The sequence below is a fragment of the Hemiscyllium ocellatum genome, chromosome 20, assembly GCF_020745735.1.
Source record: "Hemiscyllium ocellatum isolate sHemOce1 chromosome 20, sHemOce1.pat.X.cur, whole genome shotgun sequence".
Taxonomy (NCBI): domain Eukaryota; kingdom Metazoa; phylum Chordata; class Chondrichthyes; order Orectolobiformes; family Hemiscylliidae; genus Hemiscyllium; species Hemiscyllium ocellatum.
In genome coordinates, this window is record NC_083420.1 from 38,838,190 (window position 1) to 38,865,169 (window position 26,980).

At 39.4% G+C, this 26,980-nt stretch overlaps 1 protein-coding gene across 2 annotated transcripts in view; it reads right to left on the bottom strand.

Annotated features, from left to right (window-relative positions):
* The window catches only part of usp22 (ubiquitin specific peptidase 22), a 127,367-nt gene that overhangs the window by 43,907 nt on the left and 56,480 nt on the right, over positions 1-26,980 (bottom strand). For both annotated transcript variants that reach the window (XM_060840770.1, XM_060840769.1), the window contains exons 2-3: positions 21,918-22,050; positions 2,366-2,479 (exon numbers count right to left, since the gene is read on the bottom strand). In XM_060840770.1, coding sequence (XP_060696753.1) covers positions 2,366-2,479; positions 21,918-22,050 — 247 coding nt within the window. The remainder of the gene's footprint in view (positions 1-2,365; positions 2,480-21,917; positions 22,051-26,980) is intronic.

The following is a 26,980-nucleotide window of genomic DNA, read 5'->3' on the forward strand; positions in this document are numbered from 1 at the left end:
GGCGCAATATCGAGGGCCGAAGGGCCTGTACTGCGCTGTATTTTTCTATGTTGTATGTTCTATGGCCCTATGCTTCATTTTATTGCTGTGAATGGAATTTTTAAGAGTCAGAGATGTACAGCACGGAAACTGACCCTTCGGTCCAACCCTTCTACGCCGACCAGATATCCCAACCCAATCTAGTCCCACCTGCCATATCCCTCCAAACCCTTCCTAATCATATACCCACCCAAATGCCTATTAAATGCTACAATTGTACCAGCCTCCACCACTTGCTCTGGCAGCTCATTCCATACACGCACAACCCTCTGTGTGAAAAAGTTGCCCCTTAGGTCTCTTTTATATCTTTCTCCTCTCACCCTAAACCTATGCCCTCCAGTCTGGACTCCCCCATCCCAGAGAAAAGATTTTGTCTATTTACCGTATCCATTCCCCTCATAATTTTGTAAACGTCTATAAGGTCACCCCTCAGCCTCTGACACTCCAGGAGAAACAGCCCCAGCCTGTTCAGCCTCTCCTTATAACTCAAATCCTCCAACCCTGGCAACATCCTTGTAAATCTTTTCTGAACCCTTTCAAGTTTCACCACATCTTTCTGATAGAAAGACCAAATGAAAAATGTAGCTGCTTTGGGATAACACAGAAAATAAATGCAAGTTTTTTTCCCTTGCCCTTATTTTTTTTTTTAAAAATGTTTAAAATAATAATGACTTACACAGGCTACAACTTGCACCATTCCAGATGGTTTATCTCTGATCAGTTAAATCATACTGTTGTATATCTATAGTAACTAAATTAGCAGAAAGGCTGCAATGCAATAAATGCAGTTTGTCTTGTCAAGATCCACATATTCAATGGAAATCTGTGCACAAGACTAATATACAATTCAAGACTCATTAAGTATCTGACAAATTATGAATTAAAAATAAGACAAAAGGTCAATAAATAAAACTTCCTGGGAAATGTCAACTTAATGGTGTTTCACAAGGAGATGCTAACAACCTTTTTTAACAGATATGGAACATGATTTCCCTCGTAGTAATAAGTTAACCATAACTAATTACATGAGTTTTGGCAGTTATAAATGGTGTAGAAGACAACACAAGAACTGAGACAAAGCATAAAAGGTTCTAGTAATCCAATGCAAATAGCCAAATACTAAAGGTACAAAAACAGATAGCAAATATGAAAGTTCCTTACTTGCAGACAACACCTTACTCATGTATTGGGCTGGATGTTAGGCGAGTTTGATTCTAAGAGGTAAAGTTTGCAGCTAGCTTTTGGTTATGCTTACTTTGACAAAACAGACACATATTAGAAAGTTATAAAAAAAAGCAACTTGCATAACTTAAAGCTTTAATATAAAGAAGAAAAGCTGCAACGAATGAACTGTTTAGAAATCATTGAGGGGGAACCTGGGACATGTAGAACTAAGGCTTGCCTTCTGCCAGGTGGACAGAGGAGAAAGTAGTCAATCTTTGACTCCAATATAAACACAGATTGCATCCTCCACCTTAGCAAACATGGTGGAGACACCTTTTGCAGTCATCACAAATTTGTTCAACCCAATTTGCAGGTTTCTAAACACAAGTCCTCTTCCGCATAAAGACAAAAAGGTATCCCTACAAAATACCAGCATTCTGACTCCAAACTGCCTGTACTGTACACATCATGTATGCTTTTGTTACCTTTGAATCTAATTACCCAAAAGACTCTTCTCACTAACTTCCTGTTTAATCAACATTCATAAAATTTCTTCTGCTCCTATCTATACCATACCAAATCCCTAGATACAAAAATAGTAATGTTTTAGATTAGATTAGACTTACAGTGTGGAAACAGGCCCTTCGGCCCAACAAGTCCACACCGACCCGCCGAAACGCAACCCACCCATACCCCTACATTTACCCCTTACCTAACACTACGGGCAATTTAGCATGGCCAATTCACCTAACCCGCACATCTTTGGATTGTGGGAGGAAACCGGAGCACCCGGAGGAAACCCACGCAGACGCGGGGAGAATGTGCAAACTCCACACAGTCGGTCGCCTGAGTTGGGAATTGAACCCGGGTCTCAGGCGCTGTGAGGCAGCAGTGCTAACCACTGTGCCACTGTGCCGCCCACAACCACCGTGCCGCCCACAAGTTTTATTGGACTAGGAATGAATTTCACTCAACTAAAAACCGTTTTCAAATCATTTTGTTATACATAATAATCACAATCACAAGTGAAGCACAAATAATTCATGACTTTTACACTATATTGTTTATGCATGATAGTAGTTTTCCCCTAACTTCATTAGGGAGCATCCGTTAAACACTACCTCAAACATGAAACGAAACATATAAAGTCACTACCACATACCTTGCAACTTCCATGCTTTTCTTTGTTCTTCTTTGGCAATTTGTTCCATGTCTTTATCATATATATAATCTTGACACATAAAACAATATATACCTCCATACAAGAGGTCTATGGCTGGGGGAGAGAAAGAAAACCAAAATATAAATTTTGAAAATAATAGATATAATCACTATTACAAATAATTTGTTGACCTTACATCAGAACAAACTTTGAATGAAAATCTGAATACAGAAAGGATGAACATTCAGACTCAATTCACTCTCTCTGAAGGTTCAAAAGACCAAGACGGCCAGAAAGGTTGTAACAGAATTCCTTTTGGGAAAAAAAAGATTTTCAGGATAAAAACAGAAGATCCACCCCAGAACATCCAAGTTGCAGACACAATCAATGCCAGCCACCATTTTTGGCAAGTTCCACTTCCCTCTCCCAATCCAAATAAAGAGTCAGTGTAAGGGAGGTTCACATGAGGTATCCCATGATGAAGCCAGGTCAGTAGCACCAGAGCTGGTTCCAGATGCTCATCCATCTCCTCGACAGTCAATTAGTGCCAATTCCTAGCTTGTGCATCCCAGAAAAAAAAAAGGTGTACACGTTTGGCAGGAACAGGCATGCTAAGTCATTCTAGAATGGAGAAGCACTCTAAGTACGAGCAGCCAATGTGCTGGGCTAGAGCTCTCTGGGTGCATGTGGCCATAGAAAGCTCAATATCTGAGGTGGGCAAGACATACCACAGGAATCAGGCAGCCTGAAAATCCTTCAGTAATTTGAGAAACCCAAAACAGGTACAGATACAAACTCAATTGGATCTATCTCAATCTTTTAGCAGCAAGATCAGCAGATTCTATAAGCAGTCATTTCACTTAAAAACAAAAGTACAACAAAAACATTAATCCAATAACAATCCTTTGCAACTTATGGATCCAATAACACCTACGAATGAAATTCAGCAAATGGAAAAGCTCCTGTTAAGTCAATGCTGAGGGCTTGTCCTTTCCTTATTCGTTTGCAGGATGTGGGTCTCACTGACAAGGCCGGCATTCATTGCCGAGCCCCAAGAAGGGAATGGCAAGCTGTCTTCTTGAACCACTCTAGTGCATTGAAGATGGATACACCCACAGTCCTATTAGGAACAAAGTCAAAGGACTGGGAGGGAAATGTTCAGTTGCTGGCATTTTTATGCATCTCTATGCCCAATTACAAACCCCTTAAAAGTATTCCAATTCCATATCATTCATAATCATTTACCATTATTACCCAAAACTTCAAGATAGAGTGGTTATGATCTCCTAATGTTTTCCCAGGAATACTGGATTTATTTGATACATCTTATTAGATTAGATTAGATTACTTAGTGTGGAAACAGGCCCTTCGGCCCAACAAGTCCACACCGACCCGCCGAAGCGCAACCCACCCATACCCTTACACTTACCCCTTACCTAACACTACGGGCAATTTAGCACGGCCAATTCACCTGACTCGCACATCTTTGGACTGTGGGAGGAAACCGGAGCACCCGGAGGAAACCCACGCAGACATGGGGAGAATGTGCAAACTCCACACAGTCAGTCGCCTGAGGCGGGAATTGAACCCGGGTCTCAGGCGCTGTGAGGCAGCAGTGCTAACCACTGTGCCACCGTGCCGCCCACTAGAACCAGGTCTTGTAGTACTTCATATATGAAGTTGAGGCTACAACTGGAGATGTGGCGCTTCCCTCTCTGATGATGTCTGCAGAGTAGGCCTCCTCAGCCACCAATACTCTGTGCTCATTGCCATCCAACTCTCTCCAACTGCTGCATTACCCTAAGTTGGGAAAAGGCTGAGCCCAGAGGCAGGGCTACTGTTGTGTCTAATTCCTCCATACCACTAACCCCAAACATTCCCCAATCTAGGTTACAGGCGTGCAGCAGCAGCTTCACAAACAGGCCTCTCCTATGACTCAAAGGTGGCAGTGGAGAACTCCTCTGCATTTAGCAGTTAAAAAAAGAGAAAGTTTTGCCATCTGCTTCAAGCTTCAACCTTTTCCCTAGCTGCCTGATCCTCAGCCAGTGGAAAATTATTTCTTCCAAAATGTTGTCGTAGAATAATTAGTCTGAGTAGGGAGGCCCAATTTCAAATACCACCTGCACCAGTGGTGCGCAATAGATCTCTGAATAGGTTGATTAAAAATATCGAAGATAACTTCTTAAGGCTCTTGTGGCACACTGATAATACCCCTATTACTAGGCTGAAAAACATGGCCTCCAAGTCCTACCTCCTCCATTGAGCATGCCTGAACTGGTAGATTAAAAATGTCTAAGCCACTTATTTCAATCTAGTGCAAACTTTAAATTCTATACTTAACCTCAATTGATTTATTTTTCTCTTTAGATGTTTCTGCCCTGGAGGTACATACATATCTTTGCAGACAGAAAACTGCAAACATTGGCTTAAGTACCAGCTATTGCTTGTCTACTGTCAAATCCTTTTAGTTTAATTGTCCCATCCATAACGGACATGCTGCTCACATCTTCAGAGTTTCCTTTAACAGATCCAAGACCTTAATTTCAGGGTGAATTGTACCATATTCTAATTTAAAGAGTACTTTCTGTTAAGAGGATGAGAATAACCAGGAGAGTAATAAGGCTTGGTAGGGACCAAAGGGCAATCTGTGCTTGGAACTTGAAGGCAGTGGTAGGGTGTTAACCAATTGGTTTATCAGTCTTCACTTCTTCGTGAATATAGGTGCAGAACTCAGGAAGAACTACAGAGATTTAAGAGCAGATTAATACAGGGAGTGAGGAGGCATTGGCAGTCTCAAAGAGCAGACAAAGCCCCAGATCCAGAAAAGTTCTGTCCCAGGCTGCGGGGGGTGAGAGAGAAAGTACTGGAACTCTGGCCCAGGTTTTTAAATTTCTCTCTGGCCACAGGAGATACCAGAGGACTAGAAGATTGCTAATGTGGTCCCACTTTGAAAATTCCCTCGTCTATCTCTACTACTTTTATAGACGAGTAAGTCTCACATCAATCGAAAATGACTGGAGAAAGTTCTGAAGGAGAGATTTAATCTCCACTTGGAGGGACAAAGTTTGATCTGGAAGATTCATTATGGCTTTGTCAAATGGAGATCATTTGTTTGAATTTTGAGATGATCATTTGCAAATGAAGGTAGTGCAGTTGATAAAATTTATATGGATGCCAGCAAAACCTTTAACAAAGTGCCAAATGGGAAACTGACAAAAGAAGGTAAAAAATCAGATAGAGTGCAACCTGGCAAGCCATAGAGTCATAAAGCATGGAAATGGACTCTTCGGCCCAATGGGCCTATGCTGACTAGACAGCCCAATCTGACCCACTCACCAGCATTGTCCCACATCCTTTCCTATTCATTGGATCAAACGTTGGCTTAGTTGCAGGAGAGAAGGTGACGGTAGACAGCTGCCCGAGACTGAACAGGTATCCAGTAGCATATCACAGGAATTAGTGCTGTTTCTGTTATTATTTATGATGTATATAAAGGATATAATTGAGGTAGTGAGGGGAATGATAAGTAAGTTTACAGAATATGCAAACATTGGCCAGATAGTTAGTGCATAAAAAGACTATGGTCACAGGAAGATGCAGACAGATTGGTCAAATGTGCAGATCAATGGCAGACAGTATTTAACTTTGAAAAATATGCAGCAATGGACTGTGGAAGTAAGACAATGAGTACTTGATCAATGGCAGGTTACTAGGAAGCTCAGAGGAACAGAAGGATCTTGGGGTGCTTCTCCACAGGTTCTTGAAGGTAGCCAGACAGGTTAATAAAGGTAGTGAAGGAGGCATACAAGACGTTTGATTTTATTAGTTATGGGATAGTTAAGAGCAGAGCGGTTATATTGGAGCTGTGCAAAACAGATGGCTGATTGGTGATACAAAATGACATCAGCAGCACAGATTGAATTCCTACACTGGCTAGGTTACCATGAAAATCTCATCAACTCAACCTCTCCCCTCACTCGAGGCATCATGATCCTCAGGTTAAACCACCACCAGTCATCCCTCTGATTAGAGAGCAACCTTATGCTTTCATAAGACTATGGCAACTTGAGTTTTTTTTTCCCCAAGCAAGGAACAAAACTTAGAATTTGTTAACAAAATGCTGTAAGATATCTAGTGTATTGTAATTAATGATTTTTACCTATTAAGTCCAGGTTGTCAGAATTCAAGCCAATGTAGCTGGCAGCACCATGCCATCTTGCCATTCTAGGGTTAACAAATTGAAGCAGCAATGCACTGTGCTCCAGAGAAGCAAAGTGCCCTAGACCCACAGGCTTTTCCTGGGCAGCTCCCATTACAAATGTAGGGCGTTAACCTGCGGTCAAACATGATGCAGAGATAGTTGGGGATGCATCCTAGGCTGGAATGAGGCAGTCAGGACAGGAGACATGGTGAAGGCACAGGCTATGGGGACCACACCTGGTTGCTGAAGGGGGGTGCTGATCCTACAAAGCGAGATGAATGGGGTTGGCCAAGGAGGCTATTTATTGCTGTAGACTAGCAGATGAACCCATTTGCTCTTGCAGGATTCACTGGTGGAAGGCCTGGACATAGGATCTGCCCTATTTCTGCTTGTGGAAGCTAGCTCATTTGTGGCACTTGTCACATGGTTCACTGCTGCAGGGGAATATGATGCCGTATCATGTTCTTGTATGCTGTTGTCACATGGGATAACCAGATCCTTGGAAACTGTTGAAACTGGTTGGGGCTATTCCAAGGCACAGGTAAATCCATGCATGGTATTGTGTATTTTTTTGTGTCCTTACAAGATACATCAGAAACGATGAAAACAAAAGTGCTCATTTAAAAAAATTAACCTTCAGAGCTGGTCAATTAGATAAAAGATTGATAAGTGCTGTTTGGCTAGATTCTACTGCTGGCCATATAAAAGGCCAGATAGGCCGCTATCAGCGAGAAAACTTGCAGCATAATCTGATACAAATATTACTTTGCCATTAGCATTTGCCCTCCATCAGATGCATACAAGTAGTACTGGTAACAAACGGGGAAGGGAAACCTCCCAGCTGAGTATACAGCATCCTTTAAAGATGTTCAAATGTACCAAATTCCCCAACTATAGACACTAATTTTTTTTTTAAAAAATCAATCATGGGATCCAGACGTTACTGGCTGTGCCAGTAGTTATCGCCCATCCAGAGTTGCCTGAGAATACAATAGTGAACTGCCTTCCAGAACCACTACAATCCACGGGCAATATGTAAACCACAATGCCCTCAGGGAGGGCATTCCAGGATTTTGACCCAGCAGTGAAGGAACAGTGACAGATTTCAAAGTGAGGATGGTGATTGGCTTGGAGGTGGTATATCTACTGCCGGTGTCCTTTTAGATGACAGTAATCACCGGCTTCTAAGGTGCTGTCCAAGGATCTTTAGTGAATTTCTGCAGCACAACTAGAGAAAGGTACGCATGAATACTGTGCGTCAGTGAGTAAAGTGGATAGTTGTGGAGATGGTACCAATCAAGCATCTTCATCTGGGATGGTGTCAAGTTTCAGCAGTATTGGAAACACACTAACCCAAACAAGTGAGGAGTATTCCATCACCCACCTAACTTGTGCCTTGTAGACATGAACAGATTTTGAGGAAGTCAGGTGGTGAGTTATTCACTGCAGTAATCCTACCCTCATAGCTATATTTATGTCAAATCCAAATTGAGATAATTCCAAAGACTTTTTTTTGTGTTTTTGGGGTGCATGGAAATCAGGGTAGTATAGATGATTCAGTAATGGTAAAGCTATTGAATGTAAAGAGCTGGTGGCTAGACTTTCTCCTAGAGTTGGTTATTGCCTAGCATTTGTATGGCACAAAGCGTTCCTTGATATTTGACAGGCCAATCATCGAATCTCTATAGGCCATTTGGCCCAACAAGTCCACACCAACCCTCTGAAGAGTAACCCAAGCAGAGCCATTCCCCTACCCTACTACTCCACATTTCCCCGATTCATGCACCTAACCTACACATTCCTGAAGACTGTGGGCAATTTAACACGGCCAATTCACCTAATCCATACACCTTCGGATAAGCCTGGATATTATCTAAACCCCAATGCTTCAGTATTTAAGCAGCTACAAATAGTGCTGAACGTTACGCAATCATTGGCAAGCATCTCTGCTCATGACCTTATGATAGAGGGAAAGTCATTGATGAAGCAGTAGGAGATGCTTGGACCTCATACCCTACCTTGAGAAGCTTCAGGAGATAGTGGAGCTGAAAAGATCAACCATCAGCCACCATGATCATTTTGCTATGTGCCAGGTATGACTAACCAGTAAAGAACATACCCTTCAATTTCCATTAATTCCAGTTTTGCTAGGGGTTTTTTGATGCTACACTGTATTCTGTGTAAAAATAGTACTAAAAATTATACATTCTAGAACAAACACACACTGGTTTAAGTTAAATCTGCCCTCAACCTTGTACATTCACAACAGATGCCAATGCACAAAAGGGGTAGTGTTTAAATGTCCCAATAGGTTCAGTTCAAATGCAAGTTACAACTCAATTGAGTTTCACCAACTACCATGAAGAGTTCAGTACAAGCAACCAAAAACAAATGATTGAAGGGGATATCAAAGCATATTTTGGACACGGATGTTCACAACTCAGCAGCATGAAATTTAAAATGTTAAAAAATGCAAACATGAACTTGAGCCTCTTCTCTCCTACTGCAATAAGCCCTTCTTTTTCATTCATGGGCCCTGAAAGCAAATCCTTCTCTAGCCGGAGCAATGGCTTACTGAAGACCAAGAGCTCATGAGCTACTTTCAAAGAAAACCTTGACAAGAAAGTTGGAGAGGGGTAGTATTCCCTTAACATCCCATCCTAATGCCCCTCCCTATAAAAGTTGCACTGAAACGAAAAGAGGGAGTGGGAGACATGATAAGGGTTCCAAATGGGAACTTGAGTTTGGCTGCCTTGGCAGCTAAAAGGCTAAAAACCACAGTAGGTTTACAACTGGGAATGTTCAAGCAGCCAAAATTAGTACAAGCTACATAGCCAAATGTTGCAGGTCTCAAAAAAGATATTTCAGAGACAGTTTTGAGATCGGTGGTTTCACTCTCTCCCTAAAAAGGAGGGCAGTTTGTTTTTAAGTCAACCATTACTTAAGTTGGGGCAATGTTGCCATTTGGTTATGTGGATTAGTAGATAATGGAACTTGGTCCAACTGCAGAAATGATTTAGAGGAGCTGTTATTGGACTGCGGTAAACAAAGTTAAAAAATCACAACATCAGGTTATAGTCCAACAGGTTTAATTGGAAGCACTATGTATAATTTCAGTTACAATCACACTAAACTTTTGCTAGAAATTGTGTCTTACAATTGTGTACTCCACAAGCACCTGAAGGGAGGAGCAGCACTCCAAATGTTAGTACTTCTAATTAAACCTGCTGGACTACAACCTGGTGTTGTGCAATTTCCAACTGCAGAAAGACAAAGATACCATTTGCTGAAAGATATGCTACAGGTGAGCGATGGGATAGCTCTTATCCATTTCCGCTCAACTTTCAGCAGCAAGCAGCGTTTCAAATGGTGAGTATTTAACCATACTGGCTATTGCAATTTTCAGTAATAAAGGATGAAGTGGACTTCCAAGCAAATTGATTTAAATGCATTTTTTCCACAGCACCCCATAATTTAACTTCCTCAAAACAGTGGTTTGCACACAAGTAAAGATGGATCCTGCAGAAAAAAAGCTGCTGCTAGCTTGCTAACAGAAGACTAAACAAATCCCATTCAGACAGCCCTTTAAAAATGTACATTAAAAAAGGTATCCTATACAGGTTTCCTCTTAGGGGCCATTAGAGAAGATTAGAAGCTTGCTGTAATTTTTGTTTTGAACCTGTCAAGATTTTGTTGAGGCAAATCGTTAGTTGCAAAATCACTTCCACCTATTTCATATTGCTATTGTTGACTTGTTGTTAGGCCTGGTTCTGTTCATTTGGCTGAAAGAATCATGGCTCTTGCAGTTTGTCCACTAGTGATCCATTTCTCCTGGGTTGTGGAAACATTTGCTACCTGAAGACTTTGATCACAAGTCCACACCTAATGATTCTGACGTCTAAAGCCATCACAAACCACAGGAAGAATAGATGGGTTTATCATATCTATTGAAGAACTGATTTCTGTACAACATTTAAAACTTTCAAATTTGAAGACATTAAGTCAGTTTTGGTTAAGCACACAAAGAATAAATGTGAATTTTAAATATCTGGCTTGGTACATCTATTCAAGGGATGGTACTCTGCCCGCAGACATTATGGTCTGAAATCATGCTCAAATACACACAAATCCTTCAACTGTGGGGAAATTGTGAGCAGTACAAACATGGAATACAGAAAGGAAAACATTTCTCTCCTCAACACTAGTTTGCATTTAATGAAAAAGTAATTAGTATTGAAGCCTATATTTACTTGACCATACATTCATGTATCCAGTTGCTTGTAACATTTAACTAATGCAATCAGAATCGCAAGGAGTTGCTGAGTTCAGGTGAAAATTAATTGCTCAACACCCATTCTGGATTTGTCAATTAATACAGAACTAAATTAGTTTTGCTAAACAGAATACTGCAAAGGAGAATGAATGTCTCAGGTTTGAGACATTACATTTTTGCTCATTTACTTTATTCATTCTCAAATAATTTTATTGAAAAATGTTTTCCTACAAATACAAAACAATACAATTCAAAGCAATACAAAAAAAGTGTAAAAACTCAAACCACGCTCATGTATTAATATACAAAATAAAACCCCCGATGTAACTAAAACAATACAGATCAGCAAAACATTAACATTGAGCATTAATTTTCAAATTCAAATGCTTACAGTTCCCCCTCTCTTGATACTGGACTCAAAGCAATAGTTACAGCTATTTAGAAGCCCTTATTAAATATGGTAGACAAAAATCGGTGTCCAGGTAGTCCTGAAAGGGCTGCCAAGTCTTATAGAAATTCTCAGTTTTGTAGTGTACCATACTTGTAAGAAAATCCAAGGGGATATGCTCCATAACAATCTTACAGCAACACGACAGGCCCATGGATTTCCAGACAACCAACCTAACAAGATATTCTTTCTTGCGCATCTACAGGGAATACTCTGGGCAGGTCAAGAAGAGGAGAGATCAGGTTAAGTTTTCCAATCGTTATTTTAAAAATTGTTCTCGTTTGTATTTTAATTAATGTTTAAATAAATTGATTTGCTTAACAGTAGTATGACTAGTTGCATCACAATAACCTTTAAGAAAAAAAGTTAGGTCTGGGCAACCCTCAATACATGGAGGGGTCTGGTCTGGTCTAGTCTACAAGTTTTAAGCTTCTGCTATATTACCATTTATACCAAATCTAGGTTTCTTTGTGCAAGACAGCTATCATTAAAATCAGTCAAGCCCTCCACTTGACTGCAAATGTTCACTGCTTTGATCTTAAATTCTCAATCCCACTATTGCCCCCTATTTCCCTCATCAATCCCATCCACCTTTAATTGCTCAAAACTGTAGCGTTTCTCAGTAGTGACAGAAATATTTAATCTTAACCTGTTTTACCTGCCATGAAACTGTCTAACGTACTAAATACTTCCAACATTTGATTTCACGATTTTTGGTATCCCTAACATTTGGCTTTGCTATCACATTTTGGATACATTCAAACTACATCCTCCAAAGTTTATTACCAATTTCAGGGTACAAATAGAAATAAAGAGTTACTCTTCTATAGACCAACTTGACTTCTACTTTGCTTATAAAATGTTTCAACTGTTTCCTAGGAAACAAGACTTTTGCACATTACCACAGCAACCATGCTGCTAAACGTAGAAGCCTATTTAGGTTCAACTCCAAATTCTAATGTTGAAGAAATGCATAAATGTTATTCAGCTCATTTAGCAGCTGAACAAATCTGACCAGATACTTGAACCCATACATTTTCTAAAGGAGAAAAAGTGCTGTAAAAACTCAAGTTAGAGGTGAAATCGATGTAGAATTTCATGATACATAGTCTAGTATATCCCACCATTCCACACAAACAGATGTGACAGCAACTGCTTGTGCTCACAGTGTACACTACATAAAATTGCAAGTTCACTGAATTGCTGGGGTAACAGATAAAGACAAAGGCACACAAAGAGGGGAAGAGAAGCAGATGGAATACACCTTGTTTTTAAAGTATTTGTGTATGAAAGTGCCACTGATTTTTTTTATAAAGCTCAGCTTGAGTTATGATTAATGTGAAGCACATAGTTGCTGAACAAGCTCTTCCATTTTGCAATGCCCAAAGTAATTGCATTTATTTGCCACTTTGTCTTCCAGCATCTCAAAAAGTGATTCACAAAATCAGTCTAAGTGTAGGCCCTACTGCTATCTGTAAAGGCAAAGACAGCTTTTGCACAGAGCAAGCTGGCATAAAGGAATCAAGATAAATCCAAAAGAAATATATAAAACAGAAAAAGAAAATTTGAAATCATATCCTACCCGGTGCTTTTAACACCATTCAGGCAGATACCTCAGTTCAGGACTGTTGGATTCCTCTATTCAGCAAGTGTAGCCTTACAGAAGCAACTTTAAATGTGTGGCCTCACTCACCTTCCCAGGTCGAGGCAAAAGGATTGATCAAATAGGAGGCTGGGGAAGGCAGGAGGTCCCAGATCTCTTTGCATCCTTCAACGAACAATACTAAAATAGTCTACCCTCAAATTTTGTTTGAGTACATTTGTTACTTAAAAGGGACTTATACTACTGTAACTTAGTACAAGGGACTACATCTGTTTAATTTTGGATTCAGGGCTGAAAGTGATAAAACTGGATTCCACTTTTAGAAGGGGAGGATGCACATCGGCACACTATTTTGGAAAAAAGAAAGAAAAAGAATAAAGTACACAAATTGATGATTAGATAAAATGAGTGATACAAGAGACTTTACTTTTTTGGTGATGTGGCACCATTTGTTGAGGTATCAGAAGGGTTCTGCATAGCGAGAACACTTAGGTCAGGAGGTTCTTCTATGAGGAGAGTAAAACAGAAGCAAGGAGACCTGCAGAAATTGACTGCAGCAAGCGTTCACCTTCCCCTTTCTCCATAAGGAATTGGCATCTCCAATTTTTTGCCCAAGAGCAGAAAAACTATCCAACCATGCAACAAGTGAACGCTTGACTGATTGCTACAGTGTGGATATCAAAGAATCAAAAAAAGGATTACAAAACCAAAACTGTGCTTTGGACTGGTGAACAGAACTAGGTTCTCCTGACTATTATTATTTTCCATTATGATTTGCATTTGTCTGTTCTATTTTCTCTTGTACATATGTGCAAGGCAGTTTTAAAAAAGGGGCAAATGTTTAAAGTACATGAATTAGAAATATTGTTCTTTTACAGTTCTTGAAGTTTAGAACACCACAAAAGGAGAGGGTTTTTTTCATTGTTACCAAGAAACCTGATGCGTTTTGTTTTTATCCTGGGTCAGAGACCAATTGGAATTTTTGTAGTTTTATTTACTATTCCCATCTGTGGGATTGGATTTCAAGCACACTACCCATCATGACAGTAGGTAATATGGCAGCTAATAAATACCTTCCAAGCTTAATTAATTGATGGTCTGGACTATTCCAGTGCACTGAACAGCACAACATAAATTAAAGCTCTCGTTATTCCAGACAGAGGAAAAAAATAGAAGAAGTGTTCTATGACAATGGTGGCCAGGATACCAGGTGAATTCTACTCATTCTGCCTAAATCACCCATCGTGCTCACAAGCAGAAGGATGATTCATGCCAGAAAGCAGGTTGTCTTCATGCTCCTAAATATGCTACAACTTCTTCAGAACAGACAAGGGGCCCTTTTCTCAATTCTTAAGTCATATGGGGCTGAAAATATTTACTTAGTTTACCTCACTCCATAGATGCTGCCCGATTGGTGAGTTTCTTCAGCAGTGTTTTTTTCAGATTTCCAGCAGTACCTTTATTTTAATGAAGAATCAGACTCATCTGTCTGCAAGACACCACTAAATATGCCCTCAGTAACTCTTCCAGATCCTCCTTCGATCGTTTAACAGTTTATAAAAACAAAGCTCATAGGCAAAAATCAGCTTAACCAAATTTAAGCTGTTCTGTTGTGATAGCAACAGAAGAGCACTTGAGAAAGTACATTCAGACACACAAAAAGGATTTGACATTGTACAAGCTGACAGCAGATGCTGATAACATGTTCTGATTTGTCTGCTTCAAAATAAAAAGGAAACAGGTACAAAAATCTACTGAATGAGCACTCTGCTCTCTCCCCAACAAATAAATTTTCAAAGCAACAGGGCACCATCCCATATACTAACTATTGTTATATCGTGCAGTGTGTACTGTGTGAAGTGACAAATGAGGATTTTATACTTATAGTGGTATCTTGGATAATTTTGTTTAAAATTTTGTAATCAATTAGTCTTGATAAAATGGGAAAACCCAAGATGGATCCCCAGTTTAAGCAGCATACTCCCTTGGGAGTGCTTCATGAGGGAACCATTCCTTAAGTTCAGCCCTTCTATGAAAAGTTGCAAAGATTGATTGATCATTGCACCAGATTGTTTAAACTACACTAGATTTTAGTGTTATGAAGTTGAAGGTGTGCACTGTACCTTTAAGAGAAGCAGAAGAATGCTGTTCTGAACGGAGACCTTATATGCGTATATGTGCATATGACTAGCTGGGCAGTCCCAACTGGGGAACTGAAAAAGTGTAACATTTGACTGAAAGGGACACCAGAGTTGTCAAAACAGCAACCAATTCAAGTTTAACCAGTTTAAATTATACCCCAGGATACTAAGATCCAATCTAGTTTGAATTTTCTTTTTGCCAACATCAAACCAATGAGATGATCCGATGTTGAGGGCCTAAAAATGTGGACATTTTGAAATTTGGAGCGCATGCATCTGCCACTGAGACAAATGCATGGAGAGCTAACATCTTGCTCTCAGAAATTAGGAAACATTCTGTATCAACGAGAGATGTTTCGTACAGAAAAAACACTCAGTAAAAAGATAAACACCCAGGGAGATCCGCAGCTGGAAGAGTGAAGTCACAGAAGACGACAGCAGCTATGTGATTTTGAAATTAAGTTGATGTAATTTTAATAAGTGCCTGATTTTTAAAACAGCATATTAGAGTCAGATGTACAGCATGGAAACAGACCCTTTGGTCCAAACCATGCACGCTGCCCAAATATCCCAACCTAAATCTATCCCATCTGCCAGCACCCAGCCCATGTCCCTCCAAACCCTTCCAATTCATGTATCCATTCAAATGCCTTTTAAATGTTGCAATTGTACTAGCCTCCACCACATCCTCTGGCAGCTCACTCCATACATGTACCACCCTCTGCATGAAAAAGTTGCCCCTTAGGTCTCTTTTATATCTTTCCCCTCTCACCCTAAACCTATGCCCTCTAGTTCTGGACTCCCCGACCCCAGGGAAAAGACTTTGTCTATTTACCCTATCCATGCCCCTCAATTTAGTAAACCACTATAAGGCCACCCTTCAGCCTCCGATGCTCCAGGGAAACCAGCCCAGCCTGTTCAGCCTCTCCCTGTACCTCTGATCCTCCAACCCAGACAACATCCTTTAAATCTTTTCTGAACTCTTTGAAGTTTCACAACATCTTTCCAATAGGAAGGAGACCAGAATTGAATACAATATTCCAACAGTGGCCTAACTAATGTCCTGTACAGCCGCAACATGACCTCCCAACTCCAGTATTCCATATTGACCAATAAAAGGAAAGCATACCAAACACCTTCTTCACTATCCTATCTACCGGAGACTCCATTTTCAAGGAGCCATGAACCTGCACTCCAAGGAGGCAGATAGTAAGCAATTAAGAGAAAGGAAAACTTAGTTGTGAATAGTTGTTGTTTAAATATTCACTTTTAGAGTTAAGGAATAAATTGATATTATTTTATTTAAATAGTGGAGTTTAAGAGCTCTGTCACTCATTTTAACAGATTATGAGGACAGGCAAGCTTTTCCGAGTGTTTGGGTTTAAGTAACAGAGGGATTCACCTCAGTATTGTAGCATTAATGATATACAGCAGCAATGCTGTTCATGCATTGGGAAAAAGTTATTAATGCAATCTATAAAAAGGTCCAGCATTACGGAACAAGACCAGTGAAAGAAAAATGTTGAGAATATAACTTCAAAACAATGATTCTCCCTTACATATAAATCCATATATGATGTGCTAATCCATACACACCTTTCACGATGAGCTCATTTGTCACGTTATGCTTCACTATCACCAAATCCTTCAACTGGCACATTTGCGAGAGAATGCAGGCATCTGAGGAGACAGCTCAAAGTATCTGACATAATTTCTTTAAGTTTCCAATTAATTTTTCAGATGGTATTTGACAGAGACATTCTGAAGGGGCGAAGAGGAAAATGTTCTCCCAACTTTGAGAATGAACTTAGGGGCACTAGAACCAAGATAACTAATTGGTAATGAATATCTACAGTATTCACTATTGAGTGTGAACTCTGTAGCACTGAAATGCCAAAAGTTGCCCCCAATAACACCAAGGGTTGTGTGTATGTGTATGTGTATGTGTATGTCAAATGTTGATTCTCTGGCTCCTGATGCTGCGCGTTTCCATCACCACATTCTCGACTGATCTGCAGTATCTGCAGTCCTCACTTTCTCCCAACTGTTTCTTCTAGTCAGAGACTATCAAAGAATCAAGTCTAAGTACATTCACAGATTAAAGGACAATTGGCAAAAGGGGAAGATAAAATCTATTTAAAATTATTAATCACAGCACTGATCGACAATACACTGAAAGGATGACTGAAGCAGACTCAATAAATCTCAAAAAAAATTGGATAAACACAAAGAAACATTTGTAGGAATAACAGGTCAATTTAATACATTTGTAATTTAAAATTCTCAAATGTAAATTGGCCTTATAGCATGGCTCAAGCCACTTGTTACTCATTCTTACATCAAGAGATTCAAAAATAAACACCACGTTTGACGGCTTCAAATACAAAGTTAAGTCTTCAGTTATCCTAGAAATGCAATTATTTGTCAGAAGTAAACAAAGAACAAGATTAGTCTAGAACCCTGAAGTTGAACTTCCAGATGTTTCAAATCGATGTGCATTCTCAATTCATGAGAAAGTTAGGCTTCATTGTCAGTTCTACAAAGCACAATACTCTCTAACTCCATAGCTTTAAAGAAACAAGGTAAATAATGATGGCACCAAGTTTAGTTCAATGGATTTATTTGAAACCACATGCTTTTGGAGCGTCACTCCTCCTTCAGGTGCTAGTGGGGGGGAAACAGACAAAAAGATACATAACATTGAACATACAGGTACTCACCATATCACTTAGTTTTTTTTTGCACACACAATGGGCAAACTTCATATTGTTCCAGAAGGGAGCTTGGAGTCAGAAGCCATTTAATCATACAGGAATTGCTATGAGCAGGGACCACCCCCATAACCTACAGAAGGAATACCTCCTCACTGCCATCTTAAATGGGAGACACCTTATTCAAAACTTGTGCCCCAGTTCTAAATTCCACCAGGGGAGCCATGCCACTAGCATCTACCCTGCTAAGTCTTCCAAAATTAAACAAGATGGCTTCTAATTTTTAATAAACTCCAACTACACAGGGCAAATACCTGACCCCAGGAATCACTGAACTGCATCCAACACATGTATATCCTTCGTTACACAAAGCAGTACACGATACTCTACATAATGGTCTAGTACACAGGAAATTGCTAAGATTTCTCTGCAATAAAAGCTGACACTTCATTTAATTTCCTACTTGTTGTGCCTGCATGTTAGCTAAATGAATTATAGTGAAGCAGCATACCCAGATGGGTGCCTGCTACAGCATTCAGTCACTATTTACGTTATTCTGCTTTTGTATTCTTATTGCAAGTGAACAATTTCACATTTCCACCATCATGCTCTATCAGGTATTAGTCCAAGATTTTAAAGGTGCTGTCCTCACAATTTGCTTCCAACTTCTGAATCATCAGATCTGGTCACAATATCATCTCCTTCATTGCAGTTATTAGCATAACTTGTAAATAGCGAAGACAGACACGGACGATCTTCTTCCTTGCTAACATTCAGCCCTTATTTGCTGCAGCAAGCTTTTATGTGGCACCTAACTGAATCCTTTTAGAAGTCAAACAAACATATTTTGGTTCCCTTCTTTGCCTCCTTGGTTGTTATAACCTCAAACTCTAAGTCTCTCAAACACAGTTTTCCCTTTTGCAAACCCATATTGACCTCTGATTGCATCATGCTTTGGTAAGCATTATCCATATAGTTTCATAATAGATGACAGCACCACCCCAGTTTTACAAGTTAGGCTAATAGGCTTGAGGTTACCTGTGTTTTTTCCCACCTCCTCGTTTCCTGAATCAGAGCATTAAGTCCGTGGTTTATCTGTGAACGGGGGCCTTTTCAGATCCTAGGGAATTTTGGAAGATTATAGCCAATGCATTCACTATCACTGCAGTAACGTGTCTGAAGACTTCAGTCTGCAAGCCATCCAGTAAAGTGAACTATCAACCTTTCAACCCTTTAAAGTCAGAGTTCGAGACAGAGCATGGAAACAGACCCTTCGGTCCAACCTGTCCATGCTGACCAGATATCCCAACCCAATCTAGTCCCACCTGCCAGCACCCAGGCCCATATCCCTCCAAACCCTCCTATTCATGTATCCATCTAAATGCCTCTTAAAATGTTGCAATTGTACCAGCCTCCACCACATCCTCTGGCAGCTCATTCCATACACATACCACTCTCTGCATGAAAAAGTTGCCCCTTGGGTCTCTTTTATATCTTTCCCCTCTCACACTAAACCTATGCCCTCTAGTCCTGGATTCCGTGACCCTAGGGAAAAGACTTCATCTATTTATCCTATCCATGCCCCATAATTTTGTAAGCCTCTAAGATCACCCATCAGCCTCTGATGCTCCAGGGAAAACAGCCCCAGCCTGTTCAGCCTCTCCCTGTAGCTCAAATCCTCCAACCTTGGCAATATCCTTGTAAATCTTTTCTGAACTCAACATCTTTCCAATAGGAGACCAGAATTGCATGCAATATTCCAACAGTGGCCAAACCAATGTCCTGTACAGCTGCAAACATGACCTCCCAACTCCTGTACTCAGTACTCTGACCAAATAAAGAAAACATACCAAGCACCTTCTTCACTATCCTATCTACCAGCGACTCCATTTTCAATGCGCTATGAACCTGCACTCCAAGGTCTCTTTGTTCAGCAACACTCCCTAGGACCTTACCATTAACTGTATAAGTCCTGCTAAGATTTGCTTTTCCAAAATGCAGCACTTCGCATTTATCTGAATTAAACTCCATCTCCCACTTCAGCCCATTGGCCCATCTGGTCTAGATCCTGTTTTAATCTGAGGTAACCCTCTTCACTGTCCACTACACCTCCAATTTTGGTTCAATATCAGACTGAAGCCTGAGACCAATCTTCTTCACAATTAATACCAGCAACCGTTTTCATGTCAACTGCCAGTTCATCCTCCAAAGGGAGCAACTTTTTTTCTGGCTACTCTCTCCCTCCTTCAACATGAATGCTGCCTGGTTTTACAGTGCTTGCTAATTTACATTTATCTTCATTTTGCCTTCAGTAATTCTTGAAATTTTTTGGCCAGTTTTTAAAGTTTTACCAAATTTTTGCAACATTGATTTGAAAGTTAAAAAACAACAAATTCCTTTGTTTATCCTTCAGTTTCTCTTCTCAAAGATGATTTCAGCTGTGAAGCAACCCTTCAGTGTTGGGCAACACTATCAACCTATCTTTTAACAAATTTCTCAAGTCCACTTTAGACAGTCTTGCCTAAATAGCTCAGTGATTGCCATTTATTTAGGAATAATACACTAGCTTCCTGTTAGAGTTTGTCACTGCTAAACTGAAAGTGAAATTGCCATTTTATAACCATTCAACCCTGGAGGACGCTTTGAGGTTAATCCTGTCTATCACAGAAGCAGATCTAAAATATTATTCCCCAGTTGAATATACAATATTGTCTTAAACTATTCAAAATTAATCAACTATTGAAAGAATATGATGGAGAGGAATATCAAAATAAATTAGTTGCAGAGATGCAGGATTAAAGTTTGAAAAATGATACCAAAAAAGGAGGCAGTTAAGTCATCAAGCTTAAATTTTCCAAAAATATTCTGAAATGAAGGAATAGAAAAGACTGCAATAAAATCATAAGTTTGTTTTACTCTGGTTGTGGATAACCTCAGTTCATGGGGCAGGGAAAAATTAGTGAACATTTACTCATTTGCCCAAGCATCCCGAATGTATCGGACTGGTTTCTGAAAGAATCACAAAAGGATAAGTCATCAGACAGGCATGAAAGAGCATAATGAAAGTTACTTGGAATTAGAGGGAATGAAACTTTATAGTTATGAAGCAATATTTTAAACTTGTGTATTTATCACCAACAGATGAGAGGCCAGAGTCAGAATTTTACTTAAAGGATCACTCGAATGTGAAATGCTACACTACAAATGGCTATCAAGACATAAACATGCCAACCAAAATTATTTTCAAATAACATAAAAGAATACAGGATAAAGTAAAATGTTTCAGGTGGCAAAAAATAAAGCTTCCAGCAAGCAGGGAAGAAATTACCAATTATAATACAGTCAATACCTTAATTGAGTGGTTGTTTTAAGGGGTCATGTATTTCAATATTCACAGTTTGGCTGTACAGATATGTAGAAGATTGCTAAAACAAAACCTTGAATATTGTTACTCAATTCTGATATTCAACCCAGTCTTTTTGTCATTGCTGTGATTTTCTATACCTTTCATTTTCATTGACCCATTTATGAAACAGCTTCTGAATGAGTCAGTAGAAGCAAAAGGGTATATGGTCAAACTGCAAGCTTGAAACTATTGTCTACAGGCACTTTTCATTCTTTCAGATATACCACTTTTTTTTTAAAAAAAGATATACCTCAGAGACAGAGTCTGAGGAGCAGGAGAATCGACATCTCAGGCATAAACCCTTCATCAGGAAAGGCTTATGCCCGAAATGTCTATTCTCCTGCTCCTCGGATGCTGCCTGTGCTTTTCCAGCCCCACACTTTTTAACTCTGATCTCCAGCATCTGCAGTCCTCACTTTCTCCATAACTCCGTGTCATCCCTGTTTCCTGAACACATTCTCAAGAAACAGTGATTAACAATGCTAAAAGTGAATTTAATCGTGTTCTTCCTTGTTTTCAATTAGTTTTTCAAAAAAAAATGTCAAGCTACATATTAAAAGAAACTTACAAAAATAGCAATATTGTTTGTTTCAAGTAGGAATTGATCTAATTAGAGCCAACAGGAAATTCGACGTTTCGGGCATAAGCCCATGTCGAATCTCACCTGCTTTAAAATTACCACTTCTAATAAAGCCGTAACTGCTTTAAAATTACCACTTCTAATAAAGCCGTCTTTAACAAAAACAGGAATGGCACTTGAGAATCTCACCTAAGTTGTGGCGCTTGGACTTTGCGTGCTCGTGAATGTGTTTCTTGGTGAAACAACCAAAAAAGACACAATAAAGGCAGGAATGAAGTCGATTGAGGTGAGCACCACACATGTGGCAAATGCAGGATTTTGCCTGAAAGAAAGAAAGAAACATGTCAAAATAATCAAAGACAACCCACTGGACTATTTCAGACAAGTAACCTACAAATCTCATTTTATCCATGTGCTTTGAAATTTGTCTCAAAACCCAAGTAAAACTGCAATGACTACTAATTTTTTTTTGAATTAAAATATTCAGCAAATAGTTGGAGTACTCCATTAACATTAAAAGCCATATTCAAAAGCAACAATGTGTACAAATTAGAAAAAATATAGGACTATGAACTACACAAATACAGATTCAGGCTCAAAAACCAGGAGCTGAATTGTTCTGGTGGAAAAAGCTGAAAAACAAAAAGAGAAATTTTGGTTCCCAGTTGAACAATGACATCAATGAAGGTATTGGAAAATGTTAAGATAAATTGGTACATTTAAAAAAAAAAGAGGGGCTGGCCTCAGGGAAATTGATATCAGAATTACATCTGTACTGGCATAGTTAAGAACTGGATGAGATTTCAGCTTGAAGCTTCATGAGACGGTGCAAAATGGAGGAAGGAATATACAATTGTGGAGCACCCAAGCAGAAATAACACTCAAAAGACTGGGTAAATAGGACAGGAGAAAGTGAGGTCTGCAGATGCTGGAGATCAGAGCTGAAAATGTGTTGCTGGAAAAGCACAGGTCAGGCAGCATCCAAGGAACAGGAGATTCGACATGGGCTTATGCCCGAAACGTCGAATTTCCTGTTCCTTGGATGCTGCCTGACCTGCTGCGCTTTTCCAGCAACACATTTTCAGCTCTAATTAGGACAGGATACAAGGGAGGGAGAGAAAAAAAATAAAGTCAGATGTGAAGAGGAAGCACTTTTCTTGCAAATCGAGTGAAGTAATAAATTAGAAATCAAAGGCTTAAAAAAAAAAGGAGAAACAATTCAACCAAAGATTGATGCTGAAAACGTGTTGCTGGAAAAGCACAGGTCAGGCAGCATCCAAGGAGCAGGAGAATCGACATTTCGGGCATGAGCCCTTCTTCAGGAATGCCATTCCTGAAGGGCTCATGCCCGAAACGTCTATTCTCCTGCTCCTTGGATGCTGCCTGACCTGCTGCACTTTTCCAGCAACACATTTTCAGCTCTGATCTCCAGCATCTGCAGACCTCACTTTCTCCAACCAAAGACTTATGTTCAGGGTATATAGTCAAAAGGTCAGATGGAAGAAACACTCTCTGCCCACATCATATCTCGCATCAAGTTCCTTCCATCCATCTCTGAACTTTCTGACCTATATTGTCTATATTGTGCAGTAACCCTAAGTTACCAGTTCCCTCCAAAAGCCTGCCTTTCCTTTTTTGAAGCTTCCTTTGACCCATAACCCAGAATAATCTCTGCACGTCTCCAATTCTATCTCTTGTAAATACCAGATTTAAGTCACACCCCATTTACAACCAAATGTTTCAGTTGCCAAAGACCAAATGCTCTTCAATCCCCTCACTGCCTCTTTTTGTGTTATGGCATCCCTTAAAGCTTGATTAAATAATTAAGATTTTGGTCATTTGTTCCAATAGTTGTTTAGTAACAACTCGGCAAAGTGGAGTCGACTATATAAATGCAAGAAGGTTTTAAACTGACAGTAAATCATCATGGAGGGAAGGCCTAGCCACTCCAAGAGGAAAAACCATTAGAGTTAAAGAACAAGGCACTGGGAACAATACTGTATTGAAATCCTGATTATAAAAAACTAAATGCATGCAGATAAAGGAGGCCTTCAAGAAAAGGACAACATTGGGGAGATCATAACTCAGCTAGTGGAGTAAAGTGAAAAAAAAAGTGAATACAAACATTTTCTTTGAAACCCTGATCCAAAAGTCCAGTAAAAGGGAAGTTTGGAAATGCTTTTAAAGCCAAAAAAAAGTGCCTACAATATCTATAATTGCCCTCAAGGCAACTTGGAAAAAGGAACTGCAACATGCATAAACTGTCATGTTCTTGGTAGGAAGAAATCAGCACAAGACAAGACCTGGCAACTTATGACCTGAGAGCAATAAAGGAGAGATATATAAACAAAAAAAAACTGTGGCTAGGCACAAAGGAGAGAGGTACAAGAAACAAGCTTCAGAGACAGCAAGCAAATCGACATTGATGCAGGAGCTCTTCAAGACAGTATGTACACATCTTAGAAAAGTCTAAAACCAGAAAGTGGTGTAATTAACTCATAAAAGAGCCGGGTGCTGACAGAAGTGTTACAGTTTAGAATCAGTTGAAAACAAAATCTAGAGAACTACACCACCAGGACTGTTGCAATCAGTGGAAGAGTAAAAAAATGCTTTGTTAATAAATCATACCTGAAAAATCATCCAAAGATCAGCACACTGCAGAACCTTGCATAACCAGGGAATATATATTTCAAGTTCTCTATTGGATCAATTATTTAAACGTACTTTTTTAAAAACTTAATAGTACAATTCACCTGTTAATTGGTTTAATTTATACAGATTGATTTCTGTTAAAGTGAAATCTTGTTTATAAATTTCCTGGTTTGGGAATCAATGTGATTATTTTGATTTAGCTTCCCTACAGAGACTAAACTCCAAGCCATTTTCAACTCCTCACTGCTTAGCTTTAAATTAATGAGCCAAAAACAACAGAGTTGCAGTATAGAATTAACCACCATTATTAAACAACGTTCAGTAACAGATTAGAAGAGGTAAGATCAAAATTACAAACCAAAGAAAGCAACTTTCACAGGTGTAAAAGTAGGCTAAAGTTTTGGAGGAACTGATGCAAAAAGTCAATGGTTACAGAGCAAATTTAGAACCTCTGTACCAAATGAGGTAGGGGAAGAAAAAACATTTCAGAATGCAATGGTTTTCAACATTTTACAGCATTAGACTAAAGAAAATTTTATAATGCTTTGAGAATGAACAAGGGTTAAGAAAAAACTCAAAAACCATAAGAAATAACCAGAGCTTTATTTCACAAAAAGTACATCAAGATCATGTCTCATGCTTAGATACCACTATAACGGAGACTACAAAGAACTTAAAATGTGGAAAAAAACTAGGACGTGAAAGGAACACTAGAGGTGAGCAACTGAGATATGTTTCAGAGGATTGAGTCAGTCGTCAGTCATCACCAACATGGCCAGCATTTGCTGCCTGTCCTGAATTGCTCTTGAACTAAGTGGCCTTCCACACTAGTTAGAAGTCAGCCACATGGCTGTGGTTCTGTGATGACATGTGGACTCAAAAGGATTGCAGCTTTCCTTCCCTAAAAACACACAAAAGTTGGACAGAAAGCAAGCCGAGGCTTCAAGTCGAGAACTCCTCAGAGCTCTGAAGAGGAGTGATGTAGACTGGAAACATTAGCTTGCTTTCTTTCTCTCCATAGCAGTTCATGAAGCATCCATGATCTCAGCATTTTGTTTTCAATACAAATCCCAACATCTGCAGTAATGTGCTCCTTTCTAGCACAAGATGGGTTTTACAACAAGAATTGATAATGGTGACCATGTCAACACTCATGACTAGCTTTCAATTCCCAATTTAAAAATTTAATTTGAATTTCACCAGCCATGATAGGATTTGAACAAGATGTTCCCAGAGAGTCGTCCTTGACCTCTGAATTACCAACATTAACACTACATACAACAGGAAACTACAGGAGAAAGCAGAAGTTCTGAAGAAATTTTACAGAAGGGCAAATTCCAGCTCAGATGACGACCAATTGTGAAAATTAACCTAGGATACAATGGTGATACATTAGTGAAAAAACCCACTAATTTTGATTTTAGACAGAAAACAAATGAACAGATGCTTGCAACACCTGGGAAAAAAGGTCAAAAGTTTCTTTGCATTTTCAATAGATTTTAATTCTGGTACAGCATAATTGCTACTTGATGAATCAAATTAATTCATAGTGCCTACATTGATTTTCCTGAAGCACTAGGCAAGGCTCTTCACAAATCAGGTCTAGAAGATAAAGTTACATACAATCCACAATGAGTTAAGTAGTTGGATACAAAACTAGCTTGGTCATATATGACAAAGGGTAGCTGTGGATGTCTATTTTTCTGACTAGAAGTCAGTGACCAACCAGACTAGTGCTGGGACTTTGTTTGTAATGCATGAGGTCAAACGCAAGAGCAAGAGTAAAGACAGGACTCTGGAGCATTGATATACAGAGGAATCTTGAGTGCAAGTCCATAGCGCCCTGAAAATGGCAACATACAGGGATAGGGTGGTAAAAACAAGGGCAAATGGCATGCATGTCTTCATCAGTAAGGGGATGGAGTATAAAAGTTGACAAGTCATGTCGTAGCTATATAAAACTTTAGTTAGACCACATTTGAAGTATTGTGCCCCACTCTGGTCACCACACCATAAAGGACGTGGTGGGTGAAAGAAAGATTTACCAGGATGTTACATGGATCAGAGTATTAGCTACTGGGTGAGGTGAGACAACTTGGATTGTTTTTAACTAGAGTATTGGAGGTTAAGAAGTGATCTGATGGAAGTACAGTAGGCTCTGCTATAACTTGTTTCTTCAAGATGATTGAATTTAAAAACTTACATGTAGAGTACAAAACTATTGGCTATAATGTGATCTCATAATGGGGCCGGAATCACAAGAACAAAAGCGTCACATGATACCAGAACCGACGATAGAAAATGAGTCATGAATAAGCTGAATCGTTGGAGCAAAAACGTAAATCAAGATACATGGAAGGTGGAGGAAACCCAAAAAAAAGAGACTTGGGAATAAACAAAGCTTGGTCATGCTAAAATTACATACTTGCAGTGGAAGCCATTCAGAAAGTTCATGGAACTGATTTTTGCATTAGGATTTATCTGGTTAGAAATAGGGAAAAAAAAAGTGTTGCTTTTGAAGATATAGAAAAAGCATGCAGAAAAGGGGTCCAGCAGGAAAACTATTAACTCTGCAGGTACTTAGGGAAGTGTATCTTTAC